The sequence below is a fragment of the Gobio gobio genome (genome assembly GCF_949357685.1).
Source record: "Gobio gobio genome assembly, chromosome: 20".
NCBI lineage: Eukaryota > Metazoa > Chordata > Actinopteri > Cypriniformes > Gobionidae > Gobio > Gobio gobio.
In genome coordinates, this window is record NC_137113.1 from 5,104,756 (window position 1) to 5,125,360 (window position 20,605).

Below are 20,605 nucleotides of genomic sequence, written 5' to 3' on the forward strand. Positions count from 1 at the left end.
AATAATTTTAGTTAAAGCTACACTGTGTAACTTTTTTAGTTTATTCTTAGCTAAAAACACTTAGTTCTTTCAAAAATATATGTACTCATTAATGTATATTTACTTCTTTCAAGTCATAAAGTATTCTCGTAAGCTTATAATATGCCATTAAAAATACATACGGGTAATGGGTTCGAATGCCGGTAGCCATGTTGCCCCTCCATCTTGAAAGTACATTAGCCAAAGAGGGACATACCCGTAAATTCAAGCTTCGCCTTCCGCGTTTTAACACTCGCTGGCACTGTGTCGAATGTGGACGAGGTCGAACTGGAAGCCATGTTAATCTTGGACTAAATCGGCCACCGTAGGAGTTAAAACGAAATCGGAATTGAGAGGAACAGAAACTAATATTCACTGGATGGTCATATACCTTTTCACCGCTAGATGGGGGAAAATATCACACAGTGTAGCTTTATATATTAATATATAATGTCACATTTGTAATTAAAGTTCCAAAACAAAGTTTAATTTTGACATTTCTATCTGGTTAAAACAAATGTAAATACAGTTCCTAGAAATCACTAAATTGAAATCTAGGGTCAGTTCTTTTTAAATGAGTGAGAGAGGGGTATAAAGGATACACTTGTTGTAGGTTTAGTAGGTCAGTTTATCTAATCTATCCCCCTTTTACCATCCCAATATCTTCTCTTTCATACAGACAGAGAAGTTAGATGTTTTCCTGTACTCTTGTTTTTGCCACCTCAGTGAATGAGTGAACTGTCTTTTTTCTTTATTCTCTCAGAAACAACAACTTCCATCTCTGATCCATGCTATGATTATAACACTCTTGATGAATCCTGGAGAGACATACGGCAATACCAATCCAATGGATATGATGACAGCCTTGTTGAATGGAGTGGCTGGTATCGGCTGTATTTGAATGGAGAAAGTGCCCAGATGTCTGAGTGGTGTGTGAGTAACACAGGATGTGGTGGTAAAACTGGACTGTATCTCAATGCTTCTCATCCAACACTTGAAGATGGAGTGGTGACCCGTGAAGTCATGGGAACTAATTCATGGTGGTGGTCGGGGTATTCCCGTCAGTGTGGCGACTATAGATCCACGTCCATCCAAGTCAAAGCCTGTCCAGGAGATTATTACGTCTATGAATTTGTCAAACCCATCCTGTCACTTCCAGGGCCTATGTACTGTGCAGGTACAATTTTAACACTTTTCTTTGGGATATTTGTTTTATGAAAATAAGCATGTTTTAACTAGTTTACATCAGTGTGCAGTTCATTAAACATTCTGTATTAGGCTACTATGTTGGCTCCCCATACAGGGGTGCATTTCTCATACAACGACGTAACTCACTGCTAAACTACCATAGCACGATGCATTGTTGAACAAATCAACTAGCTAGACACCACTGTTTCCCAAAACCATACGCAGTTGGTGGAGTAATAACTTATTTTAATGCATTTGTTTGATATCGAATTCACATTAAATAATTTTGCTATAAATTACGGACATGCCATCTGAGGAGTAATTCTCATTTTTCTCAAATATTTTGCTTTATTTCCATATTCAATCATAAGCTTGTTCTTACGTACTAGAGCACGTTCGCACATGCACACTCTTCAAAGACAGTGCATTAAATCTCTTGACGTAAATTACATTAATGTATTCGAAATAAAAGATATAGATTGTACTGAATGTCAGCTTGCTAATTTTCCTTGTCATGCAAACAGGAAACTATGCTTCTAACCACAGGTTAAGAGCTGTCATTCCAACCACACAACTTTGCGATGCTGTTTGTGAATGTTAGTTGGAACTATGGTTTCGGGAAACACTGACTCGTTGAACTATGTTGAAAACGACAACTTGCAACCATAGTTGCCTAACGATGCTTTTGGGAAATGCTCACCAGATCAATAGCACTCACCTAGATTTCGTGTTAATTGTTACACTGAATTCCTGAAATCTCACTTAAGGCAATCTTTTTCAATAATTAATATGCATACTGTACATGAACACATCGTAATATTACTTCACAGTCATCTTCTGCCTATCTGCAGTCAAGTTTTTTCTTAGCGTTTCTCTCCCCAGTTCTACAGGCGGTTGTCAGCTACTGTAGACTTGCCCTATTTTGAGCCTGACAGTAGATTACTGGTTAGAATACAATTGCTTAAAATCATCTAATTAACCATCATAATAGGTTTTAGGGTAATTCTTATGCTCTTTATGATATAATATAGTTTAACATTACTTTTACAAACTCCATGACAGTTGCTTTCCAAAGCATCAGCAGTGATCCCTGCTACAACTATGAGTCTCTGGATCGTCCCTGGAGAGCCAACAATGAAAGTGGAGATAACCTTTGTGATGAACTTTTCTCCTGGAATGGCTGGTACCGGCTCCTCTACTATGGAATGAACATCCGGATGCCAGAGACCTGTGTTAGTTCATACAGCTGTAACACACACGTCAATCTGTGGCTCAGTGATCCTCACCCTCAGATAGAGGATGGAGTGGTGATCAGGGAGGTCTGTGGTAGTTATTATTTGGAAGGCTGCTGTGATTACAAGTCAAGACCCATCAGAGTGAAAGCGTGCCCAGGCAATTACTATGTCTATGAACTCGTGAATCCACCATTATGGTGTTCAGGATACTGCACAGGTACTGTGCATTTTTCATCAAGTATTTCAAATCTTCTAAAAATGTTGTCTGTTATGACATGAATTTCCTTCTTTTTAGATGTCAGCACTATTTCACAGGCGGTTTCCACTGTGAGTCCAGATATATTCACTGGATCTACCATCACCTTGAGTAAGTTGTCAATAATATAAATGAACAAATATATGAGTGTTAAAAATGATCTATTAAAGATTTGCATTACAGTCTAAATGAAAAATTTCCATGCATACACATTTTCACTATTTTGCAAATTGGGCATGAATGATTTAGGAATGAATGGTTTAGGAATTATTACAGTGTTTCGACTGATTTGCGAGTTCCTCGTTGAAATATAACTTTTTTTGTTTAAATCTCATCATCTCTCACCAACAGATTATGATCCGTGCAATAACTACAACATACTCGACAACCACTGGAGAAACACACTCAATTACTGGTCTATGTTTGGATACATATCTGATCATGATGACACTCGTGTAGAATGGGATGGCTGGTATCGACTCTTCATGAATGGCTTGAGTGCTCAGATGCCTGAGTGGTGTTTTTATTACATGTCATGTGGAGGTTTTAGTTCTTTGTGGCTTGGTGACTCTCATCCTCGGCTGGAAGATGGAGTTGTTACTCGTGAAATTTATGGCACTCGCTATGATCATTGCAGTCGCTACAGATCCAACCCAATCCAAGTCAAAGCTTGTCCTGGAAATTATTATGTCTACAAATTTACCAAGCCAAGTCTTTCAATCCCAGCTCCTGTATATTGTGCAGGTACATTCATTCATCTTTATATTTGATATGCTTTTCATTAATGGTATTGGTTTATTCATATTACTATTTTGAATATATTTAATCTGCAATATATAATGTTCTCTTTGTACTTTTTTCTTTATAGTATATTTCTCCACCCCAAGTGTCGACCCCTGCTACAGCTATACCAGTCTGGATGAGCCTTGGAGAGCCACTGACAACTCTTACTATAGTAACAATTACTACCATGTCACGTGTGATTATAACATGGAGTGGAATGGCTGGTACAGGCTGTTCTACAATGGTCAAAATGCTCAGATGCCAGAATCATGTGTAAATCAAGGCATGTGTGGCACTAATTATCCACTGTCGCTCAACGGCCCTCACCCACAACTGGAAGATGGAGTGGTCACCCGTCAGGTCTGTGCTTCCTCATGGGATGGCTGCTGTACTTACAAATCCCACCCTATTCAAATCAAAGCATGTCCAGGAAATTATTATGTTTATGAGTTTGTCAAGCCAGTATTTTGTGGAGCTTACTGTGCAGGTGAGCATTTACTCATTTTATCTTCAGTCATTTACTTTTCTGGATTTTGTTTGAAAATGATTGATGTTGATATAAAATTTTTCTAATACCAGATGCCTCAAACCAGTCCATCTCATCAGCGTCTACAACAACAGAGACAATCACATCCATTGAATCCATTACTCCACAAATCACAACCACTGGTAAAGTATTGTCTTGCGTCCTTCATAAACTCTCATGTGCACCTTTTTGGACATGCATTTTTTGTTGTATTAAACATGATCTCTTGAAATGTTCAATTTTATCACATTAAGTAAATTCATAATAATTTCTGCAGAACAGATGAGTAAAAATCAGATTAAAAAGAAGTAATACAGCTCACAAATGAGTATGCAATTCAAACCCTACACTAAAAAAAATACTCAAATTACACAATTTACAGTAATAATATAACAAAATGTTCAATATATATATATATATTTTTACAGGTGTTTTACCTGTATTTTGAATTTTGCACTTCATTGCGTTCTGTGTAAGGGTTAACAGATTAATAAGTAATTTTTCTGTTATTTTACGGATTTATTTTTTACAGTGTATTTAAAATGTAATCATACAGTAGAATACAGTAGAATGTATTTTTTAGGCAAAGTGAAGTACTGAAGTTCCCTTTCGTTCAGTCACTCCGAGTTACGTCAGTGACTGATGAAATGGGGGAATTCTCTTAGAAGCCAATCGCCTTTGAGTTCTACAAAACGAGCCAATAGCAAGGAATTGCCATGGGTCTGTGGAATTTGCATAGCATAACGTCGCCCCACCGTGTGGGTGTATAAGGAAGGACGCTGGCAATCTCGCATTTTGTTTCTGATTCAGAACCAAGAGTACCTCTTCACTCCTGCAAGCCTGAATTCTGAGTTCTCTCTTCAGATCTTCGAGATGAGCAGTTCTCCAGTGTGTCGGTGTGACGGCGCGTTCCAACGATTCCACATTGCCTGCCTGGTGGTCTGTGCAGTGATCTGCAAGAGCTGTGTCTGTTTCCCTGGTCACTTTAGCACTTTGCAGAGCTTCCTCTCACAACAGAGCTTGCGCGTGGCACGTCTTTTTAAAGCTTCTTGGTGCAGTCGATCTCTGTCGCCGTCGGATGGGCACAATCACTGCTTGACGTGTTTGGGCTTATAGCATGCTCAAGCAGCGTTTGTGGATGATTCATGTTCTCACTGCGGGAACATGACCATCGCGATGTTGTGGTTGAGACTCAATGACCTCCGTAATGGAGGTAGAGTCCCCTCTGCCACATCCCAATCTATCCCCTCCACGAGAGGTGATACTTTGGCTGGTGGCCCGGGTGACCTGAGGGTTTCGGTGGGTGCGGTCGATCTCTGTCGCCGTCGGATGGGCACAATCACTGCTTGACGTGTTTGGGCTTATAGCACGCTCAAGCACCGTTTGTGGATGAGTCATGTTCTCACTGCGGGAACATGACCATCGCGATGTTGTGGTTGAGACTCAATGACCTCCGTAATGGAGTAAGAGTCCCCTCTGCCACATCCCAATCTATCCCCTCCACGAGAGGTGATACTTTGGCTGGTGGCCCAGGTGACCTGAGGGTTACGGTGTGGAATAAAGCCACGATGATCCTTCCTCGGTCCACACCCCCCTCTTGCACACCACTACCCGCGAGTACCGGCTGCGGACACCAAGTGTGTTTTGTTCGCTACAAGCATAGTTTCCTGAGATACAGTATGAAAGACACCCAACAAATTTGGGAGTGGAGCCAGTGCCCTCCCGTGTACTCGCTTCCAGTAGCCAGTAAAAAGGACCTGCTCTGTGTCATCGTTGTGCATATTCCCTGGTTGGCCAACCCCCACATGTGTATTTCCACTGTAAGCCTCTCTGAGAAGGTGTCTTTCCCTTAGCAAGCACCTTGCCACCCCTTGGCTTGAAACATTCCACCCTTCGGGCTGGATACCCCAGTGTATTTCATATGCACCCCGCTCGTGTTTTCTGAAGTCATCCCTGCGGGCAGGCATTGTATTGTATATTTCCACATGGGATATGCTTCCCAGTGTACCTTGGTGTTCGTGTGTTAACCCCTAGAAGTCTGAGCTGTTTTGGGGCCCTTTAGTAGTTTTGACATGCTCTGACATTTGTGCTTTTTTCAGTTGCTTATAAACATATTAATGGCAAAAGTTTAATTACACTGTATTCAGCACAAACTGGGCTACCATAATATCTAAGCAACATGTATCTAAATGCTTGTATTTTTAAGAGAATAATGTTTATGCATGGTTTTTGAAAAAACTAAAATTAAGGCCTCAAAACACACAATAGGTATGTGTCCACAAGACTTTTGACTAATGGATGTTGTTGCCTAGAGTTTTTGCTTCAAACAGATGTGAGAATCATTGATCCTACTCAATCACATAAAGCAATATATTAATTTACATTTTGCAAGACACTTTGTCTTTACAAAGGCAGTATGCGAGGAGGCGTGAACGTTACTGAATAATGCTGGGTATCACCTCAGTATTTGAATCTCAAAGAGCACTTGCTCTGTGGCCGTGGTCGCATTACCGGATAATGAAGAGGCTCGCGAATGGCTGACATTTCTCTCTTTTCAAACAGATTACATAAACACAGAATATTTGTTTTCGATTTGATTTACATTATTTAAAACCTGACATTTTAACATTTCTTTAGACATATGTCTCATGTTTGTGTTTTCACTAAGCTACAGGTCATTTTCTGAAGAGAATCAGAGAGGCTGAAGATTGTGCATCATGTTTGTTTTCTTTATTTTACAAAAAGCACAACAATTAGTTTGTATTGTGACTGTACACAAAAAATAGAAACTTAACAGATTATAATGATGTATAACACTTGCCTGAATGATAAAAAACGACAGAGTTATTTGAGTCTCATTGGCACTGATAAAAAATAAAGTAGGTCGATCGCGTCGGCGCAACTGCCGACTCGAGGGGGTTAAGTCGAGTCCTTCGTCCGTGCTAGTATCACGTCAGAGAGCTCAGAATTACGCAGGGAACTGTAAGACAGCCGAGGTGGCGTAATTAGATTGGACCTTAATTTCGTCAGTCACTGACGTAACTCGGAGTGACTGAACGAAAGCGAACGTTACATCCTTCTGCCACTTCCACTGTACTGCTGGAATGGCCGGGAGTTCAGTCTCGGCTCCTCAGCAGGTAACATAATGCGAGATTGCCAGTGTCCTTCCTTATATACTCATGCGGTGGGGCAGAGTGCCTCCATATATATATATATATATATATATATATACACACAACATCCATTAATTAATTCAGCAGAATTTATATTTGTGATATTTCCATGACAACAGCTCCCCCTGTTGACCCGTGCTACAACTACAATGTTCTGGATGATCCATGGAGAGCCACCAACAATCAACATTCCTCTCAAATAATGTGTGACACTGTGGTCAGCTGGAACGGCTGGTACCGTCTCTTCATTCAGGGTCAGAGCGTTCAGATGCCAGATACATGTGTTGATGAGTATAGTTGTGGCACTCATGCCCCACTGTGGCTGAACGGAGGACATCCAACAGTTGAGGATGGAGTGGTCACTCGAGACGTCTGCGGTCACTGGAGCAATAACTGCTGCTTTTTCCAATCCAATCCCATTAAAGTCAAAGCCTGTCCAGGAGATTATTATATCTATGAGTTTGTGAGCCCAACTGCCTGCAGTTTGGTATACTGTGCAGGTAAATATATTCACATGTGCACATTGTTTATGTAAGAGATAATTGTTTTTATGTAATATTTATAATTTATTTCAGATTTTAGAAACATAAACACTACCACTACTACTGTCATGCCAGAGACAACCATAACTGAAACTACAACAGCAGAAACTATAACCATGGACACTACGACTGGTAAAATAATGTATTGTGTTACAATCTATAGGTTTATTGTTTGGCATGAACAATATCTGATCAATTTTATGTGTTTGTGATGCATGTAAATAATCCAAAATAATTTATAAAGTCATATGGGCTATTATATTATGAGCTATTTTATGGTGATTCAGCCATAGGCACAAGGTCAAAGGTACTCACAGCCATGCTGATATACGGCCTCAATGCTGTATCATATGTATTTCATTATGAAGAGAATACAAATATTATGATGGGGTAAATGAAATGAGAATAATTGAAGAAAGCAGATTTCCACCTTTAAATTTTCTATTTGTTTCTGTTAAATTGTAAATAAATCAGCAAAAAGTTTGCTGTATAAACGCAATAATAAGCATTACCAAAATGGTGTACTTTGAGATGACACTGTTCTACTTTACTCACTGAACATTAAATCTAAAAGTGTAAAAGCATTAGCAAATGACTACAACAGACCATGAATAACATCAAAAGCTTGATTATTTCCGCAGCAAAATTATTGACTGGTACCACTGTAGTGGTATTTCTCTTTATTATACTGTATGTATGTTAACAGAGGAGACATTACTGTCAGGACACATTAAAATGCATCACAGGATTTTTTTAATAATGATGAGCTTCTTGTGCAATGTGCAGGTGAGGAGTTTAGAACAATTCTAAAGAGTGTAATTTTTGTTCTTCCAGTTTACCGGTGAATATTGTGTTCACCTTCTTTAAAATCTTCAGAGTTGCATTTCTTATGAACGGTGTTGTCAATCTGGGCTGCGTTTCAAAAGCACCATTAGTGAATTATGATGGCAAGTTTAGTTGTTGCAACACAGTTCAACGATTCGGTGTTTCCTAATGTAGTGTAGTGTTATCGCGAGAGATACGAGAGTGATCATGTAGTTGAGAAAGTTGTTAATAAAGTTGATATAACAGTGATAAAGATTGGTTATTGAGACAAACAACACAACATAAATGGCCACAAGGATGAACACATAAATAGAATGATTATGATCTGGATCTGAAAGACTGGCAGTGCTGGCATGATGGAAGGTGAAGAAGCCGTAGCACGAGCACCGCCAATACATGTCGCACAGGCTTAGTTATCGCCGCCTTGAACCTCGGAGATAAAAAGATACAAGACCAAAGACAAGTCAGACTACAAAGAGAAACCAGTGAGAGCTGTAGATGACAATTCTGATTCTGATGAATTTGTGTATTTAATTGATCCAGAAGGAAGAGAGACCATAAGAGTTAATGGACAGAGGCTGAAGATGATCATAGATACAGGAAGTGGAATAAACTTAATTGGAGAAGAACTGTATCACAGATTGTTTACACAAAAAGTTGAACTAAAACAAACTAAGTGAAAATGATACGCTTATGCACAGATGCACCCTCTCCACTGTGGGGGATTTTTTGAAGCACATTTCCAATGGAAGGATAATGTCATGAAGGATGACATTTTTTGTAATAAAAGGAAATGTAGAGCCGCTGTTGGGAAGGCGGTCAAGCTTTGACTTAAAGATTCTGAATTCTGACCAGGTCAGTGCAATTGAAAATTGAATATTAGTTTTTGTTTAAAGGACTGGGACAAATCAAAGGTTACAGCCATAAAATATCTGTGAATGAAAAGGTCCCACCAGTAGCTCAAGCTTTGAGGAGAGTACCTTACCTGATGGTAGAGGTTGTGAATCAAGAGCTGGACAAAATGCTGGAATATGGAATCATAGAGGAAGTGCACAAAGGATCTGAATGGGTGTCAAACATTCTTCTCATTCCAAAAAAAGACACTAAAGAAGTGAGACTTTGTGTAGATCTGAGAGGTGAATAAAGCGGTGGTAAGAGAAAGAGACCCTGCACCAATAGTATACTCCAAGTAATGCAGGGAACTAAGGTGTTTGCAAAACTGGATGCCCGCAAAGGCTTCTGGCAAGTTGATCTGGCACCTGTGGGATGCCAGGTGTTGTGTGCTACATGGATGACGTGTTTGCTGAAAATGAAAATGAGCTGGAGCAAAGACTGAGAAATGTTTGTTTTTGTTTTTTTCAAAAAAAAAAAAAAAAAAATCCAAGAAAAGGGACTGACCTTGAATGAAGAAAAATGTTTCTTAGGAATCAAGCAGATTGAGATTTGGGGTCACGTTGTTACAACGGACGGAATAAAACCAGATCCACGAATGGTTGAAGCAGTTTGTAACACTCCCAGACCTGAAAATGTTGCACAGTTACGTTCATTCCTAGGCACTTGTGGATTTTTGATGAAGTTTGTTCCCAATTATGCAAATCTGTCTGAGCCTCTCCGAAAACTGACCAGACAAGGACATGAGTGGCAGTGGTCATCTGAAGCATAAAATGCATTTAAAAGACTGAAAAAAGAATTGACTAGTGAGCCATGCCTAGCATACTATAACATAAAAGGTCCAACAGTTGTGATAAGTGATGCAAGTCTAGTCGGACTTGGAGCAGTTTTGTTTCAGACACAAGAAGATGAAGCTAAGAAACCTGTAGCATATACGAGCTGCTCTCTGACACCCTCAGAAAGGCGTTACTCTCTGATAGTGCAGGAAACCTCAGGATGGGTGGTGGAACACAACAACACAACACAAGAGAAAATAAAAAAACTCACTATTGTGTGAGTGTTTTCATTCATCGTCACTGTGTTGATAAAGCTCATGAGCGTGTATACGATCATGTTAACATCTAGTGCGCCCCCCAATTTGTCATGTACTTGCATTGCATGACGTAGGTGAAAGCTATAGAACTGCAACTGATAGAACGTCCAGAACGATATTTCCCAAAAAGCGGATCTTGGAGACATTTTAATCATTCACGATCGATCATATCGCACAACTCTAGTTCCAAATGATTCGGATGAATATGCTGTCTGAATGATTCATAATCAAATTAGTAAATAAACCAAATTAGTAATGCAGGACTGAATGTAATTGTTAAGTAATGTAACAATTTATATAATCATGAATCATTACTGCTTAGCTAAAACATGAAAAATTCAGCATTTAAAGATTTTTCTACATTTTTCTATTTTAATTAAAAACTGTATTTAATTTTTTTTTAAAGTTACTTCACATATTTCCAAAATGTCCTACAAACAATATTTAATTTTGATTGGTTGAAGGACTATCCAATTGCGTACAGAGTCATTTGAACTATGCCTGTTGATCACACCTCTTGTGGTCTGATTGGTTGAAGGACTATCAGAGTCATTTGAACTATGCCTGTTGATCACACCTCTTGTGGTCTGATTGGTTGAAGGACTATCAGAGTCATTTGAACTTTGCCCGTTGATCACACCTCTTGTGCAGTAGAAAATACAGAGCAGACTCCCCAGACTAATGTTCAATCTTAAAAGATTGAGCTTGGTCTGGTGATAGCCAGACAAGTATAGTTTACGTGTAAAAAAAACAAAAAACAAGATGGTGTAACAACAATGAGTTTCGGGGAATAATTAATTCAAATGGTGTAAATATTCATGAGTCTATGAATATGATTTGCTTGTTGTACAGACAATATTAACTTATAACGGAACCTTTAATCATGTAAAAGTAACCTTTATCCAATTTGATTTCTTCATCAATTATCAATCTTACAAACTTTAAGAAACATTAATCTGCTTGATCAGGACAAATAATATTTCTTATGTTTGTACAATTTGTATTACTGAAGTAGCAATACAAGTAAATCAAGCTTAAATGGGTAGCTAAAATCTTACGTCTCATTGACTTAGATATTTGTGAGCAAACAATACAGATTCAATTCAATGCAATTATTGGGTTTTAATAAAACAACTACAGTTTACAAAGCTACGATTCACACGGGGTAAATATGCATATATATGTAGGAGAAAACAAACAATATAATACAAACAAGGAAAAATGAAACTTAACGAATAATATAAAGGGGAAAAGAATGATGGAAAGAGAGAGTTAACAAGGGAGAGAGAGACAGAGAGACAGAGAGAGAGAGACAGCTCCATAGAATATAGAATACTTGCATTACTATGGCTTTTCGTGTGTAAGCGTCTGAGTTCGAATCGTCAGAGGAGTTCGCTAAGGATCTGCGGGTCCCAGGAGAATTTCTCTGAAGTCGCTCAAGGAAGCTGCCGGTCTCTCTCTCCGTGGCGGGGATGCCTTCTCTCTCAATGGCAAAATGCCAAGGGGTCCTCTCGTTGTGGCGGAATGCAAAGAGTTGATGGTCGGTTCCAGTTCTTATAGATGGAATAACCGATGCCCAAAGAGTTCAACGCTCCAATCTCTTGCGGCGATACGATGGAGCCTCGGATCTAATCAGCGTAGATAATTACATCAACACACAGGCCCTTTGTTTAAGTATGATTTGATTAGAAAAGTCACGAGGGCTGTGAGGAGTTCAGACTTTGGCCATCCTGCCAGATGACTGATTGAATCAGTACTGTTACAGTGGTTTATGTTAATCAGTTCCCTTTCGAGGGAACTTGCACTGCATCGGAACGACACTTTGGGGATGCTCCCTTAGCATCAGCGAATCTGAAGTCAGAATGACAACTAGGCCAATCCGATTGGCGTGCGTGATGACGTAATCGTGACGGCATACCCGGAAGTATAAAAGGGGATCTGGAACGAAATGTCTGCAGTTATTGCTCTTCAGCATAGCGCTCTCTGTTGAAAACAATTGTCTGTCTATTTACTGTTGTTCTGTCAGAGTGAAAGCAAAAGTGTGTGAATGAAGGAAAAAAAAAGAAGAAAAAAAGATAAGAGAGTTTAAGCAGTGTGTGCATCCTTGTCCTCCCTACATGGCAGGCTCGGATACACACCTGCTGTGTGTGCATTGCCTGGGCGTTCAGCATGCTCGAGCGGCTCTCGAGGGATGGACTGTCAGCGGGACTTGGGACTGCTGAGGCATCTTCCCAGTCTTTGTCTGACAGTTCAGATGTCTTCCTTCCCCGTGTGGAAGCCCGCGCTGCGGCTTCTTCCCCCGGGGCGGAGGACCCGATGCTTGAGCGGTCTGATTCTGAGGAATTAGACGTGCTCAGCATCGAGGCAGTCGAAGTTATAAGCACTTCTTAAATATGCAAGATTCCATCTCGCGATTGCTGAGGCAGCGCGCAGGTTATGGGTCTGCAATTAAAGTGAACACACACGATCGGTGTGCATGAGAGACTGGTTGGCTTAACGGCTTGAGCCACGTTGCTGAGGCAACGTGTGGGTTACGAGTCCGTATAGTAAAATAAAACAGTATCGTCTGATGATTATGGCTGCATTTAAGTCTGAGGATTTAAATGAAATATGATCTGACTCTGAGGAGTTAGATATTCAGCCTGTCATTCAGACCATGTTTCACCGTATTGTGTGATACTGTTTGGCTTTTTGCTCGAGGGATGAAAGCCGATTGTATTATGACGGCTTGAACCACGTTGCTGAGGCAACGCTGGGTTTATGAGTCCATATAAATACAAATAAAACAGTGTCGTCTGATTATTACGGCCACATTTAATTCTAAGGAATTAAATTAAATATAATCTGACTTTGAGGAGTTAGATATTCAGCCTATCATTCAGACTATGTTTCACCTTATTGTGGCTGCATTTAATTCTGAGGAATTAAATTAAAATATTATCTGACTTTGAGGAGTTAGATGTATTTTTATTCAGCCTGTCATTCAGATCAGGTTGCACGGGTTTGGTGATTATGATGGCATTTAATTCCGAGGAATTGAGTGTCATGTTATCCGACTTTGATGAATTGGATACTTTAATTCTGTCACCCAAGCGTGTTTAACTTGTGAACTGGATATTCATCTAAGATGGAGCCCTCCTGAAGTTGATGTCATTCTCGCCGCCTTGTGGCCTGCGGGACACATCAGTTTCAGGCAATTGCTTATCGCAGTGTCCGCCCTAGTGTTGCGGCTCTGTCGAGCTGCTCCCTTAGAAGAGGCCCCTGCTGGCCAGCCCCCTCTCCCGGGTAGGAGCGATCGAGGTCGCCTCCCCTGTGGAGTTTTCGGGAATCGATGCTGTGCTCCCGCCGTCCAGTACGCTTCGGGCCACATCGTTTCCCCGCGCACGCGCGCTGCACCTGCCGCCTCTAGCAAGACTTGCGGCGGTCCAGCAAACGCGTACGCACACCGAAAATCTTCCTCGATTTCGCTCTGCCGGTTAGCCGCTTCAGGGGGTCGGGGAGGAGGCTCGGTTGACACCTGAGGCCAGCCTCGAGAGGCTGGTTCCCTTAGCAGATTATCTCGGCGCATGGTTATGCCTCCGAATATATCAGCTTGGGGCCTGCGACTGTAGAAAAGGGCATACAGACTGCAGTCCGGTTACCTTCCCCCGAAGTTCAGCGGGGTGGTCTGGACGGCAGTCGTCCCTGGGCAGGTTCGGGTAATGGAACAGGAAGTTCACTCCCTGTTGGTAGGGAGGCCACAGAATGTGCTCCTCCGCCAGACAGGGAGTCCGGGTTCTACAGCCGGTACTTCATAGTTCCTAAGAGGGATGGCGAGTTGCGTCCAACTTTAGACCTGAGGTACTTGAATCGTTCTCTGAGGAGATTCAGATTCAAGATGCTTAGCAATTCCTCCATTGTGATTCAGATCCAGTCTGAGGACTGGTCTGTCACGATGGGTCTGAAGAGGACGCATACTTCCCTGTATCCATCCTTCTGTGTCAAAGGAAGTTCCTGAGGTTCGCTTTTGGGGGCAAAGCGTACCAATATTGGGTTCTTCCAGGCGGCCTAGCCATTTGAGACTCTACACGCAGTAGCGTGTTGACGCCTTCTCAGAGAACTATGTTCCTGGGAGTCGTATGGGATTCTCTACGTTGTGGGCACAATTGTCTCCCACACGTATGGAGTCCATACGGGCGGTGGTCTCTAAAATGAAGCTAGGCCACAGCATCACTGTGAAGCAGTTTAAGGACTACTGGGGCTCATTGCGGCTGCGTCCAACAGAATATATCTTGGCCTGCTGCATGAGACCCTTACAGTGGTGGCTGGGAATCAAGGGGTTTTCCTCGAGGGGAAAACCATTCTGTATGATCAGGGTAACGCGCAGATGCCTTCGTTCCCTAGTCATATGGAAGAAACCTTGGTTTCTGTCCCAAGGACGCCTCCCTCACTGGCTGGCTGGGACATGGTCATGGCGGCCGCTTTGCGAGAGGTCTGTGGGAGACCCGGCATTTCTCCATCACATCTACTGCCTGGAAATGCTGGCGGTCTACAAAGCTCTGAGGAGCTTTTTCCCGGACCTCCGCGGCCACCATGTCCTGATACGGATATAATCCAGGTTGCTTTCCTTGAGGGGAAATCCATTCAGTATGATCAGGGTAACGTGCAGTGGCCTTCGTTCCCTAGTGATATGGAAGAAACCTTGGTTTCTGTCCCTAGGGCCAGTGTTGGGAGCGTCCTGTTGCCGGAAATCCGTTTCAACAGACGCCTCCCTCACTGGTTGGGGCACGGCAGGGGGGTTTGAGGTCGCGCCCTCTTTGCAGACTGGCGCATCACATCCTCCTGTGGTCTCAAGGGAAACTGTTGTCCATCAGGGCAATGTATGTCCCGGGGGTCCAAAATCAGGGAGCAGACATCCTGTCGAGGCAGGGGCTGAGGCCCGGGGAGTGGCGACTCCACCCAGAGGTGGAGGAGGCCATATATAAGAGGTTCAGCCCAGTGGAAGTGGATTTGTTTGCGTCTCGAAAGACGTCCCACTGCCCACTGTGGTTTTCCCTCACGCATCCAGCCCCGCTGGGGTTGGATGCCATGGTTCAGACATGGCCGAGGCTGCGTCTGTATGCATTTCCCCCAATTGCTCTGCTCCCGGGAGTCCTGGAGAGGGTCCGGCGACAGGGGGTCAGTCTACTTCTGGTAGCACCCCGTTGGCCGACTCGAGTTTGGTTCTCGGATATCATAGCTCTGCTAGCAGGTCAGCCGTGGGAGATTCCTCTGAGGAGGGATCTCCTATCTCAGGTGGCGGGTACGATATTTTACCCCCGCCCGGAGATTTGGAACCTGTGGGTCTGGCCCCTGAGGGGACCAGGTACCTAGAGGCTGGCCTATCGGCAGAGGTGATAGAGACCTTACTCAGTTCCAGGGCTCCGTCTGCGAGGAGACTGTACAGCCTCAAGTGGAATGTATTTTCCACTTGGTGCAGGGAACGTGAGGTGGACCCAGTCAACTGCCCAGAGGCTTCAGTGCTGGAGTTCCTCCAAGATCGCTTCTCTGCAGGGCTTACCCCGTCCACACTCAAGGTGTACGTGGCTGCCATTGCGGCTTTCCACACTCCTATGGGTGATGGGCCTCTGGGTAGGCACCAGCTGGTTGTACAATTGCTCCGTGGGGCTAGGAGGATGAGGCCTGCGGCTCGTTCCAGAGTTCCAACCTGGGACCTGGCAGTGGTTCTCGAAGGCTTGGCTGAGGCCCCCTTTCAAGCCATTGGAGTCAGCCGAACCAAAGAACCTGACCCTTAAGGTACCTCTCTCAGGAGAGTGGGAGATCTCCAGGCCTTGGCGATATCGCCAACCTGCCTGGAGTTTGCCCCGGGAGGAGTAAAGGCCATCTTACACCCTAGGCCGGGCTACATGCCTAAGGTGCCATCAAGGGTGGTCAGGTCATTGGTTCTGCAGGCATTCCATCCTCCGCCTCACGTGACGGCGGAAGAGGGGAGACTTCACCTACTCTGCCCGGTTAGGGCTCTCAGAGTTTATTTGGCGAAGCCGCACAGTGGAGGAGCAACTTTTGGTGTGTTTTGGCTCACCCAAGAAGGGATTGCCTGCGTCTACTCAGACAATCAGTAATTGGATTGTCCAGGCAATTACCATGGCCTACCAGGTGCGCAGTTTGCCTTCACCTGTGGCCGTGAGGGCTCATTCCACCAGAGGCATGGCCTCTTCGGTGGCCCTTCTTTCTGGGGTCCCCTTGCAGGATATCTGCGAGGCGGCCGGGTGGGCTACCCCACACACCTTTATCAGGTTTTATAGCCTGGATCTCCCTACGACGCCTGGTGCTAGGGTGCTCCAGTCCTAGTTGTGCCCGGTCTCCGGCTTCACACTAAGGCAGGTGCTACCCTCGGTGTGGCCTAGTGGGTACTCGTTCCCCAAAGTGTCGTTCCGATGCAGTGCAAGTTCCCTCGAAAGGGAACTGCTCGGGTTATGTATATAACCCTTGTTCCCTGAGATAGGGAACGAGCACTGCATCCCGACGCCACACCTCGGCGCGCCTGGAGCGCATGCTTCAGAGCAATTACTGCCGACATTACGCTCCAGATCCCCTTTTATACTTCCGGGTATGCCGCCACGATTACGTCATCACGCACGCCAATCGGATTGGCCTAGTTGTCATTCTGACTTCAGATTCGCTGATGCTAAGGGAGCATCCCCAAAGTGTCGTTCCGATGCAGTGCTCGTTCCCTATCTCAGGGAACAAGGGTTATATACATAACCCGAGCAGTTTCTTGTGGATTAGCACTTTGGTCTTGTGAATAAATGTTCTATATTTGGTGATATATCACAGTCGATTCATTAAATGATAAGCTGTTTCCTCACTAAAGCTGTTTATTCAGTGTAGTGAAGCCTCTTCTCCATTGACATTCATTAAAAACACAGCCTCTGGTCTCCTTTCCTGCGTACTGGCAGCCGCAGCGTTAGCATTGGCCATTAGCCATTATGCCAAGGTTGCAAGCTTGTCATCTCTTGGCTTTGGCCATACTACTTCCTTCTGCTTTTGTTTAGTGGCGAATTACATAACCTACTTAGTGCACATCGCCACCTATTTGGTGGTTGTGCATTATTTTTTTCAATCTTTTCATTTAATAAGTCATCTTTATTCACTGAGAATAATGAGTATATTGTTTGTTTGATGCTAAATAATTGAATGCAGATCCATGTGTGATATGAAGTAAAATACATAATAAATATATTTGAATTGAATTAACATTTAAACATTGCCTTGTTGTAATAGTGCTTTAGAATTTATATATAATAGTGTATATTATATAACTGTAACTATATAACACATTTAGTTTTATTAATATACTAAAAATATATTATATAACATGCATCTGAATACCTCTTAAAGTGTAAGTTCACCCAAAAAGGAAAATTCTGTCATTAATTACTTACCCTCATGTCGTTCGACACCCGTAAGACCTCCGTTCATCTTCAGAACACAAATGAAGATATTTTAGTTGAAATCTGATGGCTCAGAAAGGCCTCCATTGGCACAATGCACTGTACACTCTCCAGACCCTTAAAAGGTACTAAAGACGTCGTTACAAAGTCCATCTCACTACAGTGATTCTACAATAAATTTATGGAGTGACGAGAATAGTTTTTGTGCGCAAAAAAAACCTAAATAACGACTTATATAGTGATGACGATTTCAAAACATGGCATCATGAAGCTTCGAAGCGTTATGAATCAGTGAGTCGAATCATGATTTGGATCGCGTGTCAAACCGCCAAACTGCTGAAATCGTGTGACTTTGGCGATCCAAACTGCTGAATCGACTCACTGATTCATAACGCTTCGAAGCTTCATGATGCCGTGTGTTGAAATCGGTCATCACCTATAAGTCGTTATTTTGGGGGGGTTTTGCGCACAACAACTATTCTCGTCACTCCATAAAGTTATTGTAGAACCACTGTAGTGAGATGGACTTTGTAACGACGTCTTTAGTACCTTTTAAGGGTCTTGAGAGTGTACAGTGCATTGTGCCAATGGAGGCCTTTCTGAGCCATCAGATTTCAACTAAAATATCTTCATTTGTGTTCCGAAGATGAACGGAGGTCTTACGGGTGTCGAACGACATGAGGGTAAGTAATTAATGACAGAATTTTCATTTTTGGGTGAACTAACCCTTTAAGTAAACTAACACCTGAACATGAGCTGCTCTGGAGCCAGATACGTTCAAAGAGTAAGTTGCTATGGCTACTCAGATACCCTGAAACGTACCTCAATTTTTGGAACCGAAAGTTGAGGTTAACCGCGTACTTACTGTTAAACATACCCAGGTATGGCACATAACCTGCTTCCTGGAATACCCCCTGAAGTGCCTCCCATAATCTAAAACGTTAGGCTCATTAAGAGAAAGGTGGATTTAAGCTATGCATGCAGATAATGAGATAATGAGAGGCAATGATGAACAGATGAAACGGGCAGAGTAACAGATGGGATGATAAATGATAGACAGCAGAACAGTAACACCTGCCTCTAACAGTAAAGCTGGGCATACACTGTGCGATTTTCGTCCGATTTCGAGCTGAATTCTGACTCGTGCAACTCTTTTTTGGGTCGGGCCGATTTTCAGCTTTATCGTGCGTCGTTTGTCGTGAGGTGTTCGTGCAGTGTACAGGGGGAAACGAGAGGCAACAAACCTCTCCCGATCGGCAATCGGATGGTCGGATGAATTTCTGGCATGTCAGAAATTCTGGTCGCTCCTCGTTAGGTTATTAAACAGCTGAAGCAGAGCTAAGAACTGATTGCCCTATTTCTCATCACTGCGCCTGCGCGAAAGCAGAAGTTGAACCATTTCATCTTTAATGCAGCAAGAAAGATAACGAAAAGAGGGAGATCTTTAAGTTCTGTAGGCAGTTATCAAATAGCAGAAATTTAGCAAACTGTTGCTTGCCTCCAGTTCGTGTTGTAAAATGGATAATCTAAGACGTTCAAACCACAGTGTTTAGCCTATCAGTGCCTCTTTTATTAATTTAACTTTGAAAATTAATTTACTTGTTTTACTTTCACAAATTATTTTATTTACTATTAATTAATATTTACTTAATTTTATTATCATGGGAAAAATGTGAACCGTTGTGCATCATTTGACAAAAGAAAAGAATGACAAAATGTCACGCCGCAATATAGATTTTTTTCTTTTCGTTTTAAATCATGAAGGCGAGTCAGTGGATATCACGCAAAAACGCAATGTGCGCGAAAGTCGGTGAAAGTGAAATTAAAATCTGACGAGCTTTCGGCGCATATTCTCACAGAGACAAGATACATCTTCTTTAAAATATGCTGATATGCTTATAACTGTCTTAATTTATATTCTTAATATTTCTCTTGTGGCCCATATTGTGAAACAAATTAGAAGAGAAGTATAGGCCCATTTCGTGTTAAACAAGTTTTTTTTTTTAAATAAAGCTGCTCTTATTTTCTGATAATATTATTGTAGTGTTATGACATATTATAGACTGAAAATCATTTTAATTATAGGCCTATAATTCCTTGTTTAATTGGGCAAAATGTATTTAAATAATGAGGAGTAATTAAGCTAACCTATCTATTCTTTTATTATGCAGAGTATTGGTTATGCATTGATGCGTTATAAAATTAGCGTGGGGCAATAAATATAATTTAGTTTAGTCAATTTCTACATAAATTGTAAAGGCTAAATGCTCTTGATATCGATAGCTGATGCATTTGATAGGCTATCTCTCATTATAGGTGAGAGATAGCATATTTCACTCGTACAGTGTGAGCAGACAAGTCACGCTCGACGATCGGACAGCACAGTGTGAGCACATAAACCATGAGCTTTGGCTTTACATCGCATGCGATCTACTCCTACAGTGTGAGTAGGTAACCTTGCTGAAATCGCACAGAAATCGCACAGTGTATGCCCAGCTTAACACTGGATGTCAGAGTACACCTGACAGCTACTGTAGAATCAAATTTGAAAGGGAATCACATTATTCATGAGTGTGCACTGATATTAAAACACCATTTTTAATAACCACTGTATATTTCATGGTTTCAAAGAGATAAAAGGA

The 20,605-nt window shown here is 42.2% G+C and overlaps 1 protein-coding gene across 1 annotated transcript in view; it reads left to right on the forward strand.

The window, feature by feature from the left end:
- Positions 1-638: 638 nt before the first annotated feature.
- The window catches only part of LOC307116881 (uncharacterized protein), a 31,804-nt gene continuing 11,837 nt past the window's right edge, over positions 639-20,605 (forward strand). Inside the window, exons 1-8 of the mRNA XM_079801371.1 lie at positions 639-1,195; positions 2,269-2,658; positions 2,737-2,808; positions 3,049-3,441; positions 3,566-3,967; positions 4,060-4,149; positions 7,299-7,679; positions 7,755-7,853. Of these exons, the coding sequence (XP_079657497.1) occupies positions 748-1,195; positions 2,269-2,658; positions 2,737-2,808; positions 3,049-3,441; positions 3,566-3,967; positions 4,060-4,149; positions 7,299-7,679; positions 7,755-7,853 (2,275 nt within the window). The 5' untranslated portion in view covers positions 639-747. The remainder of the gene's footprint in view (positions 1,196-2,268; positions 2,659-2,736; positions 2,809-3,048; positions 3,442-3,565; positions 3,968-4,059; positions 4,150-7,298; positions 7,680-7,754; positions 7,854-20,605) is intronic.